This window comes from Neoarius graeffei, chromosome 27 (assembly GCF_027579695.1).
Source record: "Neoarius graeffei isolate fNeoGra1 chromosome 27, fNeoGra1.pri, whole genome shotgun sequence".
NCBI classification, from domain to species: Eukaryota; Metazoa; Chordata; class Actinopteri; order Siluriformes; family Ariidae; genus Neoarius; species Neoarius graeffei.
In genome coordinates, this window is record NC_083595.1 from 22,194,382 (window position 1) to 22,219,576 (window position 25,195).

The 25,195-nt window shown below is 40.5% G+C and overlaps 2 protein-coding genes across 10 annotated transcripts in view; both read right to left on the minus strand.

Moving 5' to 3' along the window:
- dgkza (diacylglycerol kinase, zeta a) overlaps positions 1–25,195 on the minus strand; it is a 502,369-nt gene that overhangs the window by 80,175 nt on the left and 396,999 nt on the right. For all 9 annotated transcript variants that reach the window (XM_060911482.1, XM_060911485.1, XM_060911483.1 and 6 more), the window contains 3 exons: positions 25,116–25,185; positions 18,389–18,429; positions 17,843–18,039 (listed from right to left, as the gene is read on the minus strand). In XM_060911482.1, the coding sequence (XP_060767465.1) occupies positions 17,843–18,039; positions 18,389–18,429; positions 25,116–25,185 (308 nt within the window). The remainder of the gene's footprint in view (positions 1–17,842; positions 18,040–18,388; positions 18,430–25,115; positions 25,186–25,195) is intronic.
- Positions 14,293–17,832, minus strand: LOC132874966 (uncharacterized). The gene is made up of 2 exons (XM_060911487.1): positions 17,494–17,832; positions 14,293–17,370 (listed from the first exon to the last, which is right to left on the minus strand). The coding sequence occupies exon 2, from the start codon at positions 16,509–16,511 to the stop codon at positions 15,624–15,626; it is 888 nt and encodes a 295-aa protein (XP_060767470.1). The 5' UTR covers positions 16,512–17,370; positions 17,494–17,832; the 3' UTR covers positions 14,293–15,623.

A 25,195-nucleotide genomic window follows, 5' to 3' on the forward strand; every position in this document is an offset into this window, starting at 1 on the left:
TACAATTTGTACTTTGTCCCAACTTTTTTGGAACTGGGGTTGTAGATGCTCTCAGGTGCATTTTCAGGGTCTCTGAGAGGTTTTAGATACATGATTATAGGATAGATTTTACCAGTGTTTCAATGATTTCTGACCTAAATAGTATTAATGTATACACATTTGAAATTTCACCTTAAAGTTCAACATGCAAGTTAAACTGTTTTGTTATAGATTACTGAGGTATATGATCGATTGAAAATCTGCAGGGATCCCTTAATTATCTATGATCAAGTAGTGTTTTAATAAAAATGTGCATGAAAAGTGGTTTGCTCCATCTTATGCAATCCAATGAAGAGAACTGATCATCATGACCTCCTGTTGACCACAAAGGGATCTGAATCTAAGAACTGCCACCTTAAAATAAGTTGCTGTATTACTATAACTGTAATGATTTAGAATGTTTCTGATGCAATTACCATAATATATAACTAAGATACACTGAAAATAAAAGTAAGGCAACTGCATATTATAAAGTTTAAATTTTGGCACTTTATTAAATGGACTAGATTAAGATTAAAACATATTTCAAGGAAAAGAAAACTTAATTCATACATTTAAGTTTGCAGAAAGATTATGTACTTATTAACAAATTCTCTTCATGAATGTGCTTATAAGTGTCAGATGTAGCATAATTTTGAATAATAATGATAAGCATATTTGGCAGTGTGAGGTCACTGTGAGCCTTTAACAAAAGAATAATCCAGAGCCTTCTTTTGTTAAATGGATCCCAGTGACATCACATTGCCAAAAATGCTTATGATTATTATTTGAAATTATGCTGTATTTGACACATTTGGACAACTTCACTTCGTGAGAGTGTTTATAAGCAGTGTTGGGCACGTTACTTTCAAAAAGTAATTAGTTATAGTTACTAGTTACTTTTCCCAAAAAGTAACTGAGTTAGTAACTGAGTTACTTTGTCATAAAAGTAACTAATTACCAGGGAAAGTTATTCCGTTACATTTTGTTCCCCCTCAAAAAAATCAAATTCAATTAGTGTAATCATAATAAAAGTGAATATTAAATGTGTTTAATGACTGAAATGGACACTTAACAGAACCAATTAGTAACGTGATCTACACTATATTAATATTTTTGTGGGACAATGTGAGATAAGACATCTATCAAATGTAATATATTTTTGTAGTTATTAAAATTATGTTACTAATTACTGGCCACTGACGAGGACAAACGCTTTGTTCCTCGACATAATGTGCATTGCACGTAAACACTCTTGCCTTTTATTTCAAGTAATGAAAAGTAATGGCTGTATTTCCAGTGTGAAAGCGCAGTGCTGGGCTGACCGCTCGCCATCGCTGGGTCTTCCGATTGAAAGAGCGCGCAGAAGTGCAGTAGGCGTGGCCTACCTACGTATGTTGTCCAAATCTACTCTGATTGGCTTACTGTGCCGTTGTCTCGTGTCTCCCCGTCCCACACGAAAGCAGAGTAAAGAGAGGCTGAACGAGCAGCGTGCCAGATGAGAACAGCTTTAATAAAGTAACGCATAGTATTTTATTGTAAGTAACGGGAACGGCGTTATAACGATGTAAAAAGTAATTAGTTAGATTACTCGTTACTAAAAAAAGTAACGCCGTTAGTAACGCCGTTTATTTCTAACGCCGTTATTCCCATCACTGTTTATAAGTACATAATCTTTCTGCTAATGAATTAAGTTTTCTACTCCTTTAAAGCAGATTAATTCCCCTTGGCTTTTGCTTGGCCCAATGTTGGGAAACCCTCTCATAGTCCATCTCGCTGTCATCCATGCTGATGTGGATCAAATTGTCCAGCGAGTCTTCTCCTAGCTTATTAAAGTCAGTCAGCTTTGTCCGTCTGGTGGGGGACAACATCGGCAGCCAATGAGATTGCTTATAATGACGTTTCCTGACGTTTCCTTTGGATATTTTTATTGGACGGTTTGAACACGTGATCTTGACATAGCCAACAGATTAGTTTGTTTACATCATACCGCGTGGACATATTACTTTGACAGAATCAACACAAACATTAGAAAAAAAGACCACTTGTTTAACACAAATGTCAATCAATATGTAAATGGATCTGTTATTTGCTCTCCTATGTATCTAGTTACTTGTGGGTAGGACATTTAACATATCAGTATAAATCTAAGCGTATCAGATTTTAACTAGAGCGACTAAGCGTATCGGCAGGCAGAGCAAGCGTATCAGACCCGATACACAAACACTTTGGGGAAAACCATGTATCCGCCTAATTCTGCACCGACAAATAGTGGAGCAATATCAGAAAGGAGTTCGACAGTGTAAAATTGCAGAGTTTGAACATATCATCATCTACAGTGCATATCATCATCAAAAGATTCAGAGAATCTGGAAGAATCTCTGTGCGTAAAGGTCAAGGCCAGAAAACCATACTGGGTGCCCGTGATCTTCGGGGCCTTAGATGGCACTGCATCACATACAGGCATGCTTCTGTATTGGAAATCACAAAATGGGCTCGGGAATATTTCCAGAGAACATTATCTGTGAACACAATTCACCGTGCCATCCGCCGTTGCCAGCTAAAACTCTATAGTTCAAAGAAGAAGCCGTATCTAAACATGATCCAGAAGTGCAGATGTCTTCTCTGGGCCAAGGCTCATTTAAAATGGACTGTGGCAAAGTGGAAAACTATTCTGTAGTCAGACGAATCAAAATTTGAAGTTCTTTATGGAAATCAGGGACGCTGTGTCATTCGGACTAAAAAGGAGAAGGACGACCCAAGTTGTTATCAGTGCTCAGTTCAGAAGCCTGCATCTCTGATGGTACGGGGTTGCATTAGTGTGTGTGGCATGGGCAGCTTACACATCTGGAAAGACACCATCAATGCTGAAAGGTATATCCAGGTTCTACAGCAGAGGTGGGCAAACTACGGCCCGCGGGCCACATCCGGCCCGTTGGCGTTTTTAATCCGGCCCGCGGAAGACAATCATATAAACATGATTGAGCAGATCTATAAACTATAAGCATCAGTGTTATCACGTAGACAGGTGTTCTAGAGATCCGTCTTTCCAGTCAGTCGTATTCACGCGAGATTACATTTGCAGAGTGGTGCAGCGCGTGCCATGGAAATCATTCTGGCGCCCGTGCCACTGATGATCTCGAGAACACAGGATAAAACTTTACAATGAGTGGTCCTAAAAAAAGAAAAGTGGACAGTGAGTGCAGGGTGTTCAATAAAGAATGGACAACTAAATATTTTTTTGCTGAAGTCCGATCAAAGGCTGTATGCCTTATTTGCAAAGAAACTGATGCAGTTTTAAAGGAATATAACATCAAACGGCACTTTTCCTCCAAGCATGCTAATTATGCTAACAACCAGTCAGCGCAAGCACGGACGAATACAGCTCAGCGGTTGCTGAGTGAATGTGAGTATTAAAGTGCTGATGACACGTTTTTGACATCTTTGGCGATGTTTTATAACATAAAAAGTAATTCCCGATGATCCATATATTAATTCACGAAGGCGCCTATTTTACAAGTTATGATAAAAAACGCGGCTATTTGGGCAAATTTGACAGGGCTGCAGCACCCAGGAGACGAAAGAGGAGGAGGAGCTATATGACATCAGCGAAAGAACCTTCCTCCTAACTTACCAGTTTATTGTTGATGCGACAGGTGTTCAGTTTGTCATTATTAGTATTATTATTATTATACATTATATATATATATATATATATATATATATATATATATATATATATATATAAGTTATTATGCCTTCACGTTGTGTTGCCGGCTTTTGCTCCAAAACCTACAAGGATGAGGTAAGTTTATTCAAGTTTCCCAGAGATCCCGAGCTGCATGCAAAGTGGGTGAAGCAAGTCAGGCGCACTCGTGACAAGTGGGAGCCCTCACCAACATCCATCCTGTGCTCTGAACACTTCGATTTGGATTGTTTTGACACCCTTCCCAGCTTAAAAGAATCTCTTGGGTGTTCAGTTCAGCACAAACGTGTGTTACTACCATCAGCCAGATTGTAGTGTTGCCAGATTGGGATTTTTCCCGCCCAGTTGAGCGGTTTAAAGTTCATTTTGGTGGGTTTTGAACATATTTTGGGCTGGAAAACGTCAGCAGTATCTGGCAACAGATACTGCTGAAGTTTTCCAGCCCAAAATATGTTCAAAACCCACCAAAATGCACTTGAAACCGCTCAACTGGGCGGGAAAAATCCCAATCTGGCAACAATGCCAGTATTCCGGAGGGGGTCTACTACTAGTAGCTATGCCGGATCCAAAGACAGTCCTCCTGTCAGAACATGTGTTGTGAAACGACATAAGATAAAGGTACGTAGAGCTATAGATTCTACATGATAATCATAAATGTAATCATAAAGTCGGCATGATATCAGTCATGTATTTGCTTGTGAAAGCTTGCGGCTTTCATGTAACTGCCGCCTAGCAACGAGAGGCAAAGGGTAAAGAGGGTAGGCTATCAAAGATTCTATTCGGAAGAGATCAACACAATTCTAGACTCCCAGAAGAGGAAGAGCTAGCACTAGAGAGTTCACCAGCGTTTTCATGCGCCATTTCCATTGAGTAGAACAAGAGTAGAATCATAGGATGTCTATGAGTAGAACAGCCAGTGAACCGCAGCGTGTTCTCCCGCTGACGTCACAACATGGCCGCGAGCCACGGACCCAGTTTTCTTGCGCTGTGCAATTAAAAGTTGGATATTTGCGTAACAACAGCTTCTTTTCATGTAATTATAACAGAAATCTAACATGTTTGCCATGTTGTATAATTTATTTAAGAAATTGCATAGAGTCATGTTCGTGTCATCAGCCCTTTAACACTTTCTCTTTTTAAAACTATGTTGGAGCTGTAATAAGATGGTAGTCACATGTTTACAGACATAATAATATAAAAAGTATAACTCTTAGTAATTTTGTTTGTCGTGGGTGGCTGCTGTAGTGCTGGTGTTTGTTTTTATGTGTATTTTATGGTGTTTATTTTTTATGTGCCAATCTATTGAACTGTAAGCATTTTTCTGCTCTGCCTTTGTTGACTGAGAGCTAAAATAAATGTCAATCTGATCTGCATTTGGGTCTCTGTCAGTGAAAGCCTTACAATAACACTAAAGCTTTTCCGGTTTATGTTCGATATGTATGAATTTGGTGTTGGCCCGGCCCACCTGGCAAATTTCAAAAGTTAATGTGGCCCCTGAGCCAAAAAGTTTGCCCACCCCTGTTCTAGAGCAACATATGCTCCCATCCGGACGACGTCTTTTTCAGGAAAGACCTTGCATTTTCCAACATGACAATGCTAAACCACATACTGCATCAATTACAGCATCATGACTGTGTAGAAGAAGGGTCCGGGTACTGAACTGGCCAGCCTGCAGTCCAGATCTTTCACCCATAGAAAACATTTGGTGCATCATAAAACGGAAGATATGACAAAAAAGACCTAAGACAGTTGAGCAACTAGAATCCTACATTAGACAAGAATGGGTTAACATTCCTATCCCTAAACTTGAGCAACTTGTCTCCTCAGTCCCCAGACGTTTACAGACTGTTGTAAAGAGAAAAGGGGATGTCTCACAGTGGTAAACATGGCCTTGTCCCAACTTTTTTGAGATGTGTTGTTGTCATGAAATTTAAAAATCACCTAATTTTTCTCTTTAAATGATACATTTTCTCAGTTTAAACATTTGATATGTCATCTATGTTCTATTCTGAATAAAATATAGAATTTTGAAACTTCCACATCATTACATTCCATTTTTATTTACAATTTGTACTTTGTCCCAACTTTTTTGGAATCAGGTTTGTACATCTAAAGCGCTAATTGTTAATGAACTTATTATTGATCAGGAGTTTAATGTACTGTGTTTAACAGAAACATGGATTAAGCCAAATGAATATATATAGCATTAAACGAAGCTAGTCCTCCTGGATAGTTATATACACCAGTGTCGTCTAACTGGCAGAGTAGGAGGCGTCACTGTTATTTATAATGAGTAAAATGAGGCATAACACAAAAACCTGGCTATAAATTTAATATGTTTGAAGTTCTTCATACTAATATAAATGTATGTAGCTTCGAAATACAAGTCTACCCAGTCAATTCCATTGCTTATTATTTACAGGCCCCCGGGGCCATATTTAAGTTTCTTTCTTAATTTGAAGCTTTCATCTCAGACCATGCTATTTCCTTAGACAAAGCTTCAGTTGTCGGAGACTTTAATATTCACTTCAATAACCCAGAAGATCCTCTGAAAACAGCGTTTGTGTCCATTTTAGATTCAATACGGGTTAATCAAAAATGTCATAGGACCTACCTGCAATGGTGGTCACACTCTCCATCTAATACTAACATTCGGGTTAAATATTGAAAATCGAGTCACATTTCCACAGTCTGAAGTTACAGTTGTAGTCATAAGTTTACATACAGTGTCTTGAATGTCATCTTGGATATGAATGTCATGGTAATATTTGACCTTTCAGTAATTTCTTTGAACTGTTCTTTTTCTGCGGCAGAATGACTGTACAGCATACATCTTAAAACAATAAAAATAAAAACACTAGAATTTGGTGCATGAGTTTTAATTTTCTTTGGGTTTTCTGAAATCAACACAGGGTCAAAATTATACATACAGGGTCAAAAATATACATATGCTCACTTACATTATTCATTCAGAGTTGCTGAAACTTCCAAAATGTCTCTCATCTTGCCAAGGCCGAGGTCTCTTAACTTCCTGTTAGTGATCATGATTGACTACAGCTGGTAGTTTCTCTGTGCCTTCATAAAAAGGGTTTGTTTACAAAACTCATTGGATTGACCAACAAACAGTAAAATGGGAAAGTCCAAGGAGCTCAGTGCAGATCTAAGAAAGAGGATTGCAGATATATACAACTCTGGAATGTCTCTTGGAGCCATTTCTAAACAACTGCAAATTCCAAGATCTGTTCAAACAATTGTATTCAAGTTATTGTGAGGTGTAGTCACTTTGCCAAGCCACTTTGCTTCAAGAAAACCCAAACTGTCAACCCTCAGCTTAAAGGAAATTGGTTTGGATGGTCAGGAACAACCTGGGAACCACCATGGCACAGCCCTGCCATGAACTGGAAGCTGATGGATCACTGTCTACAGTTCAGATCACCATGGACTAAGAGGCTGCTATCCAAGAAATAACCCCCTGCTCCAAAATTGACACCTTCAAGCTTAACTAAAGTTTGAAGCTGACCACACTGACAAAGAAAAAGCCTTCTGGAGGAAAGTTGTGTGGTCAGATGAGACAAAGATCGAGTTGTTTGGCCACAATGACCACCATGTACAGAGGAACACTGTACCAGCTGGTGGTGGTGGTAGGATTATCATGCTCTGGGGCTGTTTTGCTGCCAGTGGAACTGGTTCATTGCACAAAGTGGATGGAATAATGAAGAAGGAGGACTACCTCAGAATTCTTCAGCATAAACCATCAGAAACTTGAACACGACTTGGGACCTACAACAGCACAATGAACCCAAACAAACATCAGAGCTGGTTGTGGAGGATAAAGCAGGCTAACATTAAGCTTAAAACAAGCCCTGACTTTAACCCTATTAAAAATATATGGACTGTGCTTATAAGTCGAGTCCATGCTAAGGAAGAAAAAAAAAATTAATTGAACTCTCCCAATTCTACCATGAAGAGTCATGAAATATCCAACCAGAATTCTGCCAGAAGCTTGTTCATAGTAAACAAAAAATGTTTAGTCAAGGTGAATCTTGCGAAGAGACATTTTACCCAAATATTAGGTGTGCTGTATGTAAATCTTTTGACCCTGTATGTATAATTTTGACCCTGTGTTGATTTCAGAAAACTAGGGGTCGACCGATAATCGGCCTGGCCGATATATCGGGCCGATATTCTGCATTTTTAGGGTTATCGGTATCGGCCATAATTTCCACCGATATGCCGATAACATGCCTTTTTGCAGCCATTTCGTTCCTAACGCGACTGTCACTGCACGTCCTTTCCTGCACTCGCCTCTCTGAGTTCAAGAACACGGTCCCGCCCACCACAACATCTGATTTGTTTGGCACAAGAGATATAGCCAATCGACACGCATAGCTAAACACTGTGAACTGTTTCAAGGCGGCCGTACGGGCACTCGGGCAGAAGCGGCACAAGGGATACAGCCAATCAACACGCGTAGCTAAACGCTGTGAACTGTTTCAAGGCGGCCGTATGGGCATTCGGGCAGAAGCAGCTCCCACTTCAAGGTAAGGACACGCTGCTTTTGCCGCAATAAGTCACAAACACACAAGTTGCAAAAGCACAACATCATTATATGTTTACATTCTTCATCTACTACTTGTTAAAATTGTCCATTTGCATCTGTGTAGCCAGGCAAACTTAGCTTACGGAAGGAAGCACTTGAATTAGCCTACAACCAACTAGTCTCGCTGAAACTACATGTAATGTTGTCCATAGTAAGCAGTCCACAGCATAGCGTAGGCTGCAGTCATTTTTAAATCCCCGTCTGGAAACGTTGTGAATGTGTCAGTAGTTCTACTCGAACAGTAGAATGACAGCCATACAGAGAGGTGGTCAAGGGAAGACAAAATAAAACGTAGTGTTTGTGTTCTGTAGGCTAGTGCAAGCCTACTGGCTATTTGTTATGGTGATGAGTGAACTTCATGACGTGACTCGTGCTCAAAAAGCGCATTGCACTTGTATATGTTAGGTAACTTTATAAAGTGCTATTTGAACATTTAAACAAGCCAGGTGTGATATGGTGCTAGTCGGCTATGTAATACTCTAGGGAGTTTGTCAGGACGCTTGTTGTGGGCTCAGTAATGAATTGTGTCGTGGATGCACACTTGCTTGGATAAACGCTAATGAATGAAATACATCAATTAAACTCTTGACTTAAATGTTCTTATGCTACTTCACACTGCGCTGTAATGTACTCCACTAGTATTTATAATTCTTGCGCAAGTGATTCCCCTCGCTAGCGCTTCTGATTCGGAAAGCGATATACTCTTAAAGGAGCAGCCGCTCCTTTTAAGCAGAGCTTTTAACACTCCGTTCTCACTTTCTCTATCCAGAATCCAGAGTGTATTTTCATTTATTTTCCACTGAAAATGGTGAGCTGTAATATAGTAGGGAGTGATTTATTTTTTTATTGGTGAATATTTATTTCATTATTTTATTTCTCATTTTATTCTAACTAATGTTTTACTTTATTGTACAAATGCTGCTGGCATCTCCCTGCACAAAATTTCATGTTCAATTTTACAATTAAACATACATTTCATGGATATGAAGGTCTGTCAGTGTGTGCTATGTTTAATTTCATGTGAATTATAATGTTTACATTTATTGGTTGCACATATCAGTTATCGGCATCCCAATTCCATAATAATCGGTATCGGCCCTGAAAAAAACATATCGGTCGATCCCTACAGAAAACCCAAAGAAAATTAAAACTTGTGCACCAAATTCTAGTGTTGTTTTTTTTTTAAATTAAAGATGTATGCTGTACATTCTGCCACAGAAAAAGAACAGTTCATATAAATTACTGAAAGCCCAAATATTGCCATGACATTCATATCCAAGATGACATTCATGTCACTGTAGGTAAACTTCTGACCACAACTGTACCTCAGATCACCATCTCATCTTATTCAAAACATGTCTGAGCAATAACATATGCACCTCACCACGCTACTGTATTAAATGTACATTCATGCCAACGACTGCAGAGTTTTATAAATAATCTCAGAGTTATCAGCTTTGATTGGATCATTATCAGCCCCCACAGAACTTGATCAGGCAACTCAATGCTTCAAGTCAAATGTTCTGCTACACTTTAGATAATGTAGCTCCACTTAAAAGAAAAATGATTAGAGAGAAAAAAAATGCATCCTGGGATTATGATTACGCTCACACTTTAAAATAGACCAGTCCACAATTAGAACGCAAATGGCATCAAACAAAATAGTCGTGTTCAAATTAGCATGGAAGGAGAGCTTCCTGAAGTACCCGTATAGAAAAGCTCTTAGTGCTGCTAGATCAAAGTATTTCTCCACCCTAATAGAGGATAACAAAAATAATCCAAGATTCCTATTTAATATTGTAGCAAAATTAACTCGGAAAAAGACCACTATAGACACATGCACACCTGCAATATGTAGTAGCAATGACTTCATGAATTTTTTTCATTGGCAAAATAAAAAGTGTTTAATTCTAGGCTGAAAACATATCTGTTTAGTCAAGCTTTTTGTTAGTAGTTTTTATTAGGTAAAGGAGTAGATCTGGAGGGTCAAGTTTATTTGTATAGCGCTTTTAACAATAAACATTGTCGCAAAGCAGCTTTACAGAATTTGAACGACTTAAAATATGAGCTAATTTTATCCCTAATCTATCCCCAACGAGCACGCCTGTGGCGACGGTGGCAAGGAAAAACTCCCTCAGACGACATGAGGAAGAAACCTTGAGAGGAACCAGACTCAAACGGGAACCCATCCCCATCCGGGCAACAACAGACAACATGACTATACAGTCCTAACAAAGTCAGCTTTGTTGATGCTATAAACCCCCCACCGACGGAAACCCGAGTGCAAAACCATTCACGACAACCGCAGTCCTAAAGTCAGCAAGTCAACTGCAGTCCCCAGCCACAAAAGCACCACTGCAAGAGTCCAGAGTGTCCTCCAGGCGCAACCCCCAACTGTCCACATGGGGCCGCCCTCCACAGGAGCGATGCAATGAGACTCCAACAAGACACAGGGCACCAGGATGGGTCCTCAGGTATAGAGTGTTTTGGTAAACTGAGATGTATGGATGCTGTCATCCCCCCACTCACTTGCTCACTCGGGTTTGTTGACGGTGTAGTGGCTGGCTGCTTAATGTCCCAGGGCGCCCTCATGTCTGTGTTACCTTCTGGCTCTCCTCTTTTAGTTATGCTGTCATAGTTACTCTTGCCGGAGTCCCTGCTTTGCACTCAGTGCAAAATGTATCCTGTTCTTACTCTTTAGGTGACACTGGGCATACCCAACAACCTGTGTGTGTGTGTGTGTGTGTGTGTGTGTGTGTGTGTGTGTGTGTGTGTGTGTCCCAATCTCTTCCCTCTGTCTGTCCCTCTGAGTTACCAGTAAGATGCTGACCTCTTCTGCTCCTCAGACTCGCCTGATCCATCCTGATGCCCTACATCTGGCTGGAGTCTCATCACATTGCTCCTGTGGAGGACGGCCTTATATGGACAGTTGAAAGTCACACTTGGAAGATGGCTCTGGACACTTATAGTAATAAATTTATGTCTGAGGACTACAGTTGACTTGCTAACTTTAGGATTGCAGTTGTCATGAACAGTTTTGCACTCAAGTTTCCTTCAATGAACAGTTTATAACTTCAACAAAAGAGACTTCATGTTAAAACTATAATGATTTTCCTGAACCGTAGGTGATAAAGAAGGCAACTGGACTTGCTTGAAATTCTTGAAGACGTTTCACCTCTCATCCAAAAGGCTTCTCCAGTTCTGAGTAATGGGGAGTTCCAGGTATTTATCCTTTCGTGGACCAAAAACAAACCTAAGGAGAGTCGTTGAGGTCACATGGGTCATTGAGTTTCTCAGGATCTTCTACAAACAAAACATCCCTGTACACTTCAGACCCAGCAACACTGAGGCAGAAATTGGTCCACCCTAAGGACAGAATACCCAGACACAAACAGAACAATGTAGTGTACGCAATTCAACACAGTGAGGAATGCACAGACCTGTACATTGGGGAAACGAAACAACCGCTTCACAAACACATGGCTCAACACAGGAGAGCCAGTTCCTCAGGCCAGGAATCTGCAGTCCATCTTCAGCTCAATAACAAAAGGACACCCGTTTCAGGACTGTAATGTATGCATTCTATCCAGAGAAGACTGGTGGTTTGAAAGAGGAGTAAAAGAAGCCATCTTCATCAACCTGGAATGACCATCACTGAACAGAGGTGGTCTGAGACACCACTTATCAGCCACCTACAGTGCAGTCCTTGGCACACTTCCCAGAAAACTGAATACACATCCACATCAAGACTCAGCTGACTTCAATGACTCACATGTTGGCAGAGACAGCCAACAACCCACAGTTCACACCCAGCCTCCAAGGGATCCTAACACCAACAGGATGACAGAGTGTCAACGACCCATGTGACCTCAATGACTCTTCTTAGCTTTGCTTTTGGTCCACTAGAGGATAAATACCTGGAACTCCCCATCAGTCATACAGAACTGAAGAAGCCTTTTGGATGAGAGGTGAAACGTCTTCAAGAATTTCAAGCAAGTCCAGTTGCTTTCTTTAGCACCTATGGTTTACGATGACCTGGATGACTGAGAACCTTTACAGAAATTATTTTTCTGGTTTCACAATTATACTTTGTGACTCTATAGGACACAGTTATAGAAGCAAGTTATTGATAATCATGCTATCTGTTATCACCCAAATGAGGATGGGTTCCCTTTTGAGTCTGGTTCCTCTCAAGGTTTCTTCCTAATGCCATCTAAGAGTTTTTCCCTTGTCACCATCAAGCTCATGTTTGAAGCCTTTAATTTTCTGGAAAGCTGCTTTGCGACAATGTCTATTGTTAAAATCGCTATACAAATAAATTTGACTTCACTTGACATGTAATGTTTGAAACATGGAAATAAAAGCTATTAAATATATTTCAATTTATTAACTTTAACACACTGCTATTGATTTGAACACAACTGTACATCCATTCCTGTAATACATTCCAAAAATAGTTGGAATGGGACAATTTAGGGCTAGTAATGAGCTAAAATAGTTAAATAATGATGTGATTTGAAGCAGGTGATGTCAACAGGTGATTGTAATCATGACTTGGGACAAAATCGGCAACCTATATCAAGTAGTAGAATATGGCATCAACAAATGCCAGTTAAAACTTTACTGTGCAAAAGGAAGCCTTATGTGAACTGTGTCTAGAAGCACCATCAACTGCTCTGGGCTCAGAGGCATCTGGGATGGACCATCATACAGTGAAAATGTGTATTGCGGTCAGATGAATCAGTATTCCACGTGAATTTTGTAAGAAATGGACATGTGCATCAGATGAAAGACAAAAAAAGACCATCCAGACAGTTACCAGCAACAAATCCAAAATTCAGGACCAAAATTCAATATGGTGCCTTCAAGATGACATCTTTTCCAAGGATATTCAACAAGACAATGCAAAACCACATCTGCACATATTAAAAAGGCATGCCCGTGGAAAAAGAGGGTGTCTGTTCTCTCTATCCCCAATCAAGAATGTGTGGCGAATTTTGAAACAAAAAATAGGACAATGACATCCCCATACTGTTGCACACCTTAAGATATGTTTGCAGGAAGAATGGGACAAAATAACACCTGACACACTTCATCACTTGCTGTCTCCAGTCCTTAAACATCTTTTAAGTGTTGCGAGAAGGAATGACAACACTGTAACGTGGAGATTGCTTTAGCATCCCAAAATATTTTGGAAATGTGTTGCAAGAATCAAAATTGAAATAAGTGTTTATTTAAACAAAGAAATTAACGTGATAAAATAAATTAAAAAAAAATGTTGTAAATGCTTTAGCATCCCAACTTTTTTGGAAATGTATTGCAAGAATCAAAATTGAAATAAGTGTTTATTTTGGAAAAAAAATCCTGAGGCAAAATATAAAAAAATATATTTTAAAAATTGTATTGCAATAAAGGTTAAAGATTATTTACAAATCCTTGTTTTCAGTTTTAATTTCAACATACCATCCCACCTTTTTCTGATTTGAGGAAATTTGTGTTTGTGGTTAATTTTCTCATATTGAACTTCTATCCAAATTGTTTCTAAGAAAATAAATTTGTAGAAAATACATAGCCTTGTAAATCAAAACCACTTGTGCCACAATTATGCCACCTATAGAATTTAGATTAGATTCACTTTATTCATCCCACATCGGGGAAATTCACGTGTTACAGTAGCAAGAAAATGTCAAACAGATAACAAATAAAACTGAAATAAAAATTAGACAAACGAAGGATTAAATACAGAGGGCTATTTGCATTATCTACTGTGAAAAAGTATAGAAAAATTGCCTTATTGAGAGGCTCGGAAAAATTGCACATTACAGGTAGACTCTGTGTATATATACACACATATATACATATATATACATACACACACACACACACACACACATACATACATATATATATATATATATATATATATATATATATATATATATATATATATATAAGTACGCATAAAAATAGTTTAGGGCCTATATTATTACACATAGTAATTGCATCGATGAGAGATGGCAGAGGTGGTAGTGGTGAAGTAGTGCAAATTAAACAACAAACAGGTTATTGGTGCTATGTTACAAGTTGTGGGTGTTATTACAGTCTGACAGCAGTAGGTATGAATGACCTGCGGTACCTCTCCTTCTTACACCGTGGGTGTAGCGGTCTACTACTAAAAGAGCTGCTTAAAGCCCCCACAGCCTCATGTAGGGGGTGAGAGGGGTTATCCATGATAGAGGTCAGCTTGGCTAACATCCTCCTCTCACCCACCACCTCAATGGAGTCCAGAGGACAGTCCAAGACTGAGCTAGCCCTTCTGACCAGTTTATTAAGTTTCTTCCTGTCCCTCTCTGAACTTCCACAGCCCCAGCAGACCACAGTGTAGAAAATCGCTGATGCTACCACAGAGTCATAAAAAGTCCTAAGCAGTGTCCTGCACACACCAAAAGACCTCAGTCTTCTCAAGAGGTGGAGACGACTTTGGCCCTTCTTGTACAGGACATCTGTGTTGTTAGTCCAGTCCAGTTTGTTGTTGAGGTGAACACCCAGGTATTTGTACTCCTCCACGATCTCAATGTTCAAACCCTGGATGTTCACTGGTGCAATTTGAGGAACCGACCTTCTGAAATCGATCACCACCTCCTTTGTCTTGCTGGTGTTGATGCGCAGGTGGTTCAGTTTGCATCAGGCGACAAAGTTGGTGATGACCTCTCTGTACTCCAGATCGTCCCCCTCTGACACATGTCCAACAATGGCTGTATCATCTGAGAACTTCTGGAGGTGGCAGCTGTCCGTGTTGTAGCTGCAGTCAGATGTGTAAAGTGTAAAGAGGAAAGGAGAGAGAGCACTGTACCCTGTGGAGCCCCTGTGCTGCAGACTACCACATCAGACACACAGTCGCGGAGCCTCACATACTATGGTCTGGTAATGAGGTAGTCGATGATCCATGCAGCCAGGTGGCAGTCGACACCAGCTCCCTCCAGCTTCCCCCTAAGCAGTGATGGCTGGATTGTGTTGAAAGCACTGGAGAAGTCAAAGAACATGATTCTCACAGTGCTCCCAGTGCCCTCCAGGTGCAAAAGTGGCCGGTGTAGCAGGTAAATGACCGCGTCATCCACACCAATCCCCGGTCGATATGCAAACTGCAGGGGGTCCATCTCACTGTTCACCAGGTGTCGGAGGTGGGAGAGAACAATTCTCTCCATGATCTTCATTAGGTGAGATGTTAAAGCTACTGGCCGAAAGTGGTTGAGCTCCCTGGGGTGCGCAGTCTTGGGAACTGGAACCACACATAATGTTTTACAGAAGTGGAACTTTCTCCAGACTGAGGCTCAGGTTAAAAATGTACAGAAGAATCCCACAGAGCTGATCTGCACAGTCTTTAAGCAGTCTGGAGTTGATACCATCAGGGCCAGCAGCTTTCCTTGTCTTGATCCTCCTCAGCTCCTTCAACACCTGATCAGCTGTTATGGAGAGGCAAGGGGTGTAGCCGAGGTGTGAGTCCTGTAGAGTGAGGTCGGGGGTGGAGTGTGTGGATTGGTCTGGCAGGGATCGGAGGGGGGTGATGTGGTGTGAGGAGGGAGCTGTTGGTGTCAGAGGTATTATGGGGGGAGGGAGGTGGAGTGATATCACAGACCGGTCAGGACTATGGTGAGTGGGGGAGGGTGGGGTGGCACAGTCAAATCTGTTGAAAAAGAGATTCAACTCATTTGCCCAGTCTTGGCCCCCACATACAGGGCCCCTCCCACTGTCCTTTGTGTGGCCAGAGATGGTTTTCAGGCCTCTCCATACCTCTCCAGTGTTGCTCCCCTTGAGGTGCTCCTCCAGCTTCCTCCTGTAGCTGTCCTTGCCTCTCCTTATCCCCCTCTTCAGCTCCCTCTGCACTCTCCTCATCTCCTCCTTGTTGCCAGATTTAAAAACCCTCTTCTTGTTTAATAGGGCTTTTAGTTCAGAGGTCACCCAGGGTTTATTGTTGGGAAAACACCGTACCTTTCTGACTGGCACAGTGTTTTCAACACAGAAATTAATGTAATCCGTGATGCAGGTTGTCAGGCTATCAATGTCATCCCCATGAGGTTCACACAACACAGCCCAGTCCATGGTGTCAAAGCAGTCCCTCAGTGCCATACTGGTCTCCTCAGACCAGCTCCTTACATACCTCTTGGTGGGTGGTTGTTTATTCACCATAGGTATGTATGTAGGGGACAAATGAACCAGATTGTGGTCAGAACAGCCCAGCAGGGGAAGGGGTGATGAGCTATGCGTCCTTGGTGTTCACATACATTAAATACAAAGTTCTCTTGTCTCTGGTGTGGCATTTCACATACTGAGTGAAGGTTGGGAGAGTGGAGGACAGAGAAGCATGACTGAAGTCACCGGAGATTAGTAGCAGGGACTGGGGGTGCGATGTCTGAAGCTTTGACACTGTAGTGTGTAAGAGCTCACAAGCTGCAGCAGCATCGGCCGCTGGGGGGGATGGACACAGTTATCGCGATAACGTGCGAGAATTCCCTCGGGAGGTAATATGGCCGAATGCTAACCGCTAGCAGTTCAATGTTTTTACTGCAATACTGCTCCTTTACCCTGATGTGCCCCGGGTTACACCATCTGTCATTCACAAACATTGCTATACCCCCTCCTTTCCTCTTACCGCTCTCCTTGGCTTTCCTGTCCATTCTCACGAGTTGAAATCCGTCCAGAGTGACGCGTGAGTCCGGTGAGAGTTCATTCAGCCAAGTCTCTGTGAAGCACATAAGGCTACACTCCCGGTACTCCCTCTGCAGCCTGGTTAGCTCCGTTAGCTCATCCATCTTATTAGGGAGAGAGCTTACGTTTCCCATGATGACAGACGGTATACATGGTTTATACCGTCTTTTCTTCTCCCGGCACTTCATTCCAGCTCTGCATCCCCTTCTCCTTCTCCTTAATTCCGCAGGGATCACCGGTCTTTCCACGGGGAGTACCTTGGTGTTGCGCAGTGCTAACAGCTGCTCCCGAGTGTAAACAATGGAGCCGTGGCTGAAAGGGTCTGCTGATGCCGATTTAACTAGCCCCAGAAAGAAAAAGAGAAAAATACAAATGCACAGTCTCACGAGTAGTACATCCTGAGGTGCACACTTCCGACTGAGACTAGTGCAGAAAGAAACATGGAAAAAGTACAAAAACATACCAAAACACAAACACGCTTGGAGCTACTGCAACTAGCTGCCACTCTTGCAGCGCCATCTTGAATAAGCCATAATTTCTTAGGAACAAAACAGTTATATAAGAAATGAGCTGAACGGGAAGGATCTTGTACAGTCCATAAAATAATTCCCTAATGTTCTACACCAGACAGTATGGGATAAATCTATTTTACACCACCTGTGCCATATTCAGTGTTTTAATATTAATTATTACAGCTGTAATCTGCTAATTACAAGACTATAAACATGTCTCCTGTTCAAGAGCTTGTACTACAGCTCCTTAAATCAAAATACCATGAGAGTTATATTTAGCGTAACTTGTGCACAGCTGACCTGGGTGTTGGAGAGGAGGGAGGAGACGAGGAGGTTGAAGGGAAGGCAAATTTGTGTTGAGCTGAAGAGATCTCTGCAGATGAGTCTACCAAGTCAGGCATGCCTGGTGACGTGCTCACACTCTCTGTGACTACCAGCTCGGGGTCCAAAATAAACAGCTCATCCTGAGAGATCTCAGTCACATAGTGCAGATGTTCCTAACACACAAACACACACACTTCTTGAATATTATTTACATGTGCACAATAACATACAATTTTCTGTTTTTTGGGGTTTTTTTTTTGTATAATTCCTGAATGTTCCATTGACAGACCACTTTAGGTCCAAGTTGATGATTTATAGTTGTTTTTTGTTTATAGTTGGTTGTATTGAACTTTCTTATAACAGCCATACAAATAATATTACTGAATAATAAATACAATAATTTTGATTGTGGTGGATTATGGTTTCAACAGCTTTTACTAATTATAGATAAATGATTAATTAGATGTCTTCACACTCCACTTTCAGACCCACTAATCTAAATAACCATAAAGAAAGACCTACCTGTGCTCGATCAATCCTGTAGAATCGATCTGCTGTAGTTGCTGCGCAAACAAAACAGACACAGCTTTGAGCACAGAGCCCATACCAAAGCACAAACATAAGCTCTTATTAACCAACACTCTCTTACTGAGCAAATGCACAATTCAGAGACACATTTCAGTCTTGTTTTGAATGTTTCACTGGTTTCTGAACAATTATGAAAAGCATTAGCTGTGTAATGTGCATCCTGCACAATTTTTATTTATTTAGCAGTATGGTGCAGTGCTAAACTGATTCTAGTTAAAGCTTACTTTTCTGCAATTAGGATTTGGCAAACTCATGTCTGACAAATGGCTGAAGGAACATTTCCTACGTACTTTATATGACAAACATATTTTCCAAATGTTCATGTAATGTCCATAGTGATTTCCACTCTCCAGTTTTTGCCCATACAGTCTCCTACCGATACAGATGGATATGGTTGGTTTGCTCAGTGTACAGTCCTGCCATTAGGACCAGCGAAAGAACACGACTGGATGCAGTGCTATATTTATTTATTTCAGAATCTAGTTTAATAAGAGTGATTTTCATTTATTTGTGTAATGCCTTTGAAGGTCGTGCTACATTTTCAAATAATTGATTGATTTATGGATTCACTAATTTTATTAAATTGTTGCAGGGAACTGAGTCAGGGTGATGTGATTAAGTAAAAAAACAAATGTAGTAATGGAACATTTAATACAGTTTTCGAAACATGTTCACAAACATCCGCCCACCTTTGAAAACACACAGATAGTCCGAGTGATGCATCAGCAGGAAACAAAGGGCATTATAATGACAAACAACCATATGCCTGAGATAAGCTTCAAAATATCACACTGCCATAGTTGCACCTCCACCCTCTGCTCTATAAAAGAAAACTACAAGAAGCTCTCTGAAAATAAAATCAGAATCTGCCTTAAGCCAAAGGGAAGAGAGTAGATAAAGATGGAACAGAGGGTTGGAAATGGGATTGGGAGATGCACCAAACATCCTCCAAACTTAAAGGGCATATCATGGGTGCATTCAGGAGCAAGATCAATGTAATTCTCCTATTTTATATTAAACTTTGGTCACATATCTGTAACATTCTGCATTCTCTGCAATTTTTTTACCTTGCGCAATACCAGAAAAATTCAGTTGAAAATCAAGACATTTGAGGCGAATTCGTCTGCCTCTGAAAAAACTTGGCATTTGGATTTCCTGGCAAACACTGATTTTCGTGACGTCATGTGAGGGACGCCTCCCTCTGAATCCTACGTCAGCGCTGGTTTGTTTATGAGAAAACGACCTGGTGGTTTTCTGCAAATTTCTTCGTTATGGTGTAATTATTAAAATGGTTAACAGATGTATCATAGGAGGATGTAATCATGCAATCATGATGGGATTAGTACTCATTGTTTTCCAAAAGACCGGACAATGAGAGAGAAATGGGAATGCTTGGTCTACACAGGCTGTGCACTGAAACCGCGCAAGCTCGTGCAGCCTGCTGGTGCTTCCGCAGGTAACATCACGAATCTGGCTCCAGACTCCCTTGTGATTTTTCCAGACGTGTTTTGTTATTTTATTTTTTTCTGCTGTAGACAGATGGCCTTGTGCAAAATTACCCTTCTGGATGAGTGTGTAAAGGGACATACTTTCATATAAAAAAAAATGAAATTGGTCCAGACTATGCACTTTAAAGACACACTCTAACACATCTCTCCCTCTCCAAGACATCCAGCTCTCCACAGAGTTAAGTCGCACACTGGACATTGACCTGAGGAACAAACATCAGGAAGTTCTGCTTCAGCCTTGTTTTCTATTGGCTCACACTTTAAATTTACCTTGATTAACATGCAAAAGTGCCAAATTAACTACTGGTAACAGAGACAAATTCTGTTTGTATCCCTGCACTCATTTTCATTTAAGTGAACAGGCTTTTGATCAGAATAATTGTTTTCATTCTAACTGCTGATAGAAAGTACAGCTCCAATTCAATTTCACACCAAGACAGTAAATAAACCAAAGAAGGATTTCAGGTAGAATGCTGTTTGGTGAATCCACACTAGTGTTTACTCTAACACCCTGCACCTCAGAGCACATTTTACTCTTGCATCTTAAAAAAGACAAACAATATAAAACTGAACTAAGATGATTTTACCTTACTATTCCTCTGTGATTCAAATTCAATTTTTTTTTCTGTTCCATGCGTGCCTGATTTTCAAGTGTGATTTACAAGCATGGTTGTATGTGGGAGATTGGAAATGTTTTTTACAGTAATGTTACAACAGTGATTTAATTTTTTTCAGGAGCAAAAAATTGTGTTTTGTGCATTGGCTCTGGAAAGCAGAATGGAGATGTGTGTAACAGCTCCGGCTGGAGAGAAGTGTAGAAGTTGCTGAGCTGGTGGGTGTAGTTACCAAAATAAGTTGGTGACTAGAAAAATCACATAGTGTGCACTAGGCTTTAGACAATATAGTAGAGAAGGGTGGAGGTTAGATTAATATTTTTGGCTGGAGGACTCGCTTTTACTTTAGCTGGAGAAAGGATGGGGCTTTGGAACAGCCTCAGTGGCAATAGAGGCTTTGCACCGTCACATCTGATGGACACTTGATTGACTTGATACAGTTGAGACAGGGTATAATTGAGTGTTTGAGGATGAAGAGTCTTGCTCAAGGAGCCTGTAGTGGTAATGCTGAGATTTGAACTCAAACTTCTGATCATAGCTTAAAGCCACTGAGCCACCAGCATAACAACAGTATACGCCGCCATGACAGGGGGCACGCTTGTAGTGCTTCATTCAGCCGAGTTAGTTGTTATTGATCAGTATGGGAAGGTTTTGCTGCGTTTTTGGATGTGCAAATCGTTTTGAATGAAATAAACACAACAGATTTTTTTAATTTACCAAAAGTAATTCATTACTGAGGGAAAAAAAAACTAAAGAAATTTCTAAACATTATAACTGGGTCCCAAGCGCATGCACAACATGCTCTTGAAGGATCTCCGAATGTAAAGGCACTTTTTACGTCTCTGTGAAGGTTAGGCTGTGCCGAGCCACTGTGCTGTTGCTCATGTTCACTTCACTGTACAAGAATGAGCACTGTGCTGCAGTTGTGAAATAATAATAATAATAATAATAATTATTATTATTATTATTATTATTTATTTTATTTAATTTTTTTGGAATTCTTATCTTTGTGGAAATGAAGTGAGCACACCATAGGGTTTTTGACCTCTCCGTTCGACAGTGAGTCCCGCTGAATGTTTTTTTTCCCGTTTAGAAATGTCTCTTTTTTTTTTCCCCGATGATGAATTATTTTTGGTAAATAATAAAAAAAAAACCTGAAGTCTTTGTTTTGTTCAAAATGATTTGCACGTCTAAAAACCTGCCCATACTGATCAAGAACAACTAACTTGGCTGAATGTAGCACTACAAGCATGCCTCCTGTCATGGCAGCGTAGTTACCGTTGCTATGGGGTCATGTGATGGTGCAAAGCCTTTATACAGCATAACATTGGTTTTAAAAGTTCAGGAGAATGGGCTGATGTCGGCGGTAATAGCTCGACACAGTTCACCCTTGCTCAAAATTGCCTGAGGAGTTGGGACAGGTTGCAAGAATGATTCTGGTGAAAGATACCTATCCAGTTAGAGGGAAAACTGGTGGCTCAGTGGCTTTAAGCTATGATCAGAAGTTTATGAGTTCAAATCTCAGCATTACCACTACAGGCTCCTTGAGCAAGACTCTTCACCCTCAAACACTCAAGTCAATCAAGTGTCCATCAGATGTGCAAATGTAGACGCCATTGGCTGTAGTATTCTGGACAGTAGAGCTGTGTTGCCTAGTATGAATTTGGACTCTGAAGATTCTGTTGTTGATGTAGTTCAGTGTTGATTGTAATGTTGGCTGAGAGTGTGATGGTGTTGGTTCTAAAACCTCATGAGTACAGGCTGGTGTTGGCTGTAATACAACCCCAAATCAGAAAAAGCAGGGATGATATGTTGAAATTAAAACTGAAAACAATGATTTGTAAATAATCTTTGACATGTATTGCATTCAAAACAGTACAGCAACACATTACTTGACGTTGTACCTCATAAATTAGATTTTATTTAAAAAAAAAACAAACAAAAAAACACACCTTATTTCAATTTTGTTTCTTGCAATACATCCCCCCCCCCCCAAAAAAAAAAAAAAAAGTGGGATAATAAAGCATTTACCACTTTGTAAGGTTGCCATTCCTTCTCACAACACTTAAAAGATGTTTAGGGACAGAAGACACCAAGTGACGGAGCGATTCAGGTGTGATTTTGTCCCGTTTTTACTACAAACAGGTCTTAAAGTGTGCAACAGTACGGGGCCGTGATTGCCATGTTTTTCATTTCAACATTTGCCATGCATTCTCTATTGGCAACAGAAGGGACAGGCACCCTCTTCTTCCACAGCCATGCCTTTGTAAGATGTGCAGAATGTGGTTTTGCATTGTCTTGTTGAAATATCCCTGGAAAAGATGTCGTCTTAAAGGCAGCATATGTTGCTCCAAAATCTCAATGTACTTTTCAGCATTAAAGCTACCATCACAGAAGTGTAAGCTGCCTTTGCCAAGGGCACTGACACAACCCCATACCATGACAGACCCTGGCTTTTGGACTTGTTGCTGGTAACAGTCTGGATTGGTCCTATTTGTCTTGGGTCTGCAGCACATGGTATCCATTTCTTCCAAAAAAGATTAGGAATACTGATTTGTCTGACCACAATACACGTTTCCACTGTGTGATGGTCCATCCCAGATGCCTCCAAGCCCAGGGAAGTCGATGGCAGTTCTGGACACAGTTAATATAAAGTTTCATTTTTGCACAGTAAAGTTTTAACTGCCATTTGTGGATAACTGCATATCGTAGTGCTTGACAAAGGTTTTCTAAAATAATCCCGAGCCCATGTGGTTATATCAGCTACAGTTGAATGGTGGTTCTTGATGCAGAGCCATCTGAGGGATTAGTGATCACGGGTGTTCAGGTTAGGCTTGCGCCCTTGCCCTTCATGCACCGAAATTCCTCCAGATTCCTTGAATTGTTTAATGATATTATGCACCATAGAGGGTGAAATATCCAAACACATTCCCATTTTTCTTAGAGGAACATTATTTGTAAACATTTCAATAACTTTCTCATGCATCTGACGACAAACTGGAGATCCTCTGCCCATCGTTGCTCCTCAAAGCCTAAGCTTTTCCTGAATACTGATTTTGTACCGAATCATGATTACAGTCACCTATTGACATCACCTGTTTCAAATCACATCATTATTTAACTGTTTTACCTCATTACTAGCCCTAAATTGCCCCCATCAGAACTTATTTTGGAATGTGTTGCAGGCCTGAAATGCAGGAATGGATGTATATGAACAAATGAAATGAAGTTGACCAGACAAAACATAAAAGATCTAGGGTTCATACTGTCTGTAATCAAATACAAGTCAAAGTAAATTTAGAAATCACTGCTTTCTTTTTTATTATTTGCATTTTCCATACTGTCCCAGCTTTTTTTGATTTGGGGTTGTAGCTTTGGGTAACATTAACGTTCAATCCAAAATTTCTGAAGAACAAGAGGCTGCCTAGTATGGTTCAGCAAAGAGATTCTATTAGCTATAGGTTCATTACAGCAAAGTTGATTTTGGATAATGTGGTAGTTAGTAGTGGCTTTAAGATTTCTGGAAAACAAGGCAGTGTTGGTTAAAAGATTTCTGCACGGGGGATAGTGTTCAGGAGGGGAGGGTGGAAATTGCCTTAATGATTCTGGCCAGAGGGGTGGGTTTTGCTCTAATAGTTCTGGGGGGGGGAATCTACACACACACACAGAAATAAATAAATAAATAAATAAATAAATAAATAAATACACAGGTTGCTGTTAGCTTAAAGGGTTCTGGTCAATGTACATTGTCAGGTTCATCTGAGGTCTGTTATCCATGGAATTAGAAAAATCCTATTTCATGCTGTAGAATCAGTAGGTAATGCTCTGTGTGTATGCATTTTCCATGGCTTTTGCTCCATGAAAAACGAGTAGAATTAGAGCCAGTCTGGAGATGGCAGGGGGAGAACACCCTATCGAGTCCATCATGTCAAACTTCTAATTAGTCTATGAAAACAGAATGTCTCCCTCTCTGCCTTTCTCTCCTCCTCTGACTTCCCCCTTCTCTGGCAGTAATGCTGGCTGGGTAATGGACTGTTCATTAGGGCAGAAATGTCAGTGAATATTTTCTCCTCAAGTTAAACCTTTCTTAACCTTTACTTAATTATGGTTGGACCACTGAACAAGCTTGTGTTTTTTTCCATTTCAAGGCCGAGATGGTGAGACTTTGTCATGTTAGATGATCTCTGAGGAAGCTGAGGGGTTCTAACATTTACACAGCATAACTCTCTCTTCCATGATTCTTGCATTGTAGCACTGATCTCAGAGCTGACACCAGGCAAGTCCTAACCTTTTAGAACTGACCACTTTTATCTCGGTTTCGAGGACAAATCATCATTTTAATAAAGGAATAAGACAGAAATCTCTGTTGCACCCTAGAATAGCATGACAGCACCATCCATACACAAAAACATACAAAACAACTTAAGAAAAAAGAAAAGAAATGAAAGAAAGAACGAACAAAGAATGTAGCCTACTTTCTGAAGCAAACTCGGCCTTCAGAACAATAACCATCAAGCATAAAAGACATGCATTACTTACAGTCCAGAAAGCACCACTTTGGTGACAATCTCTGACATGACAGTGTTTTGGACTTGGTCTCATCACCTGCCTGCAAGACA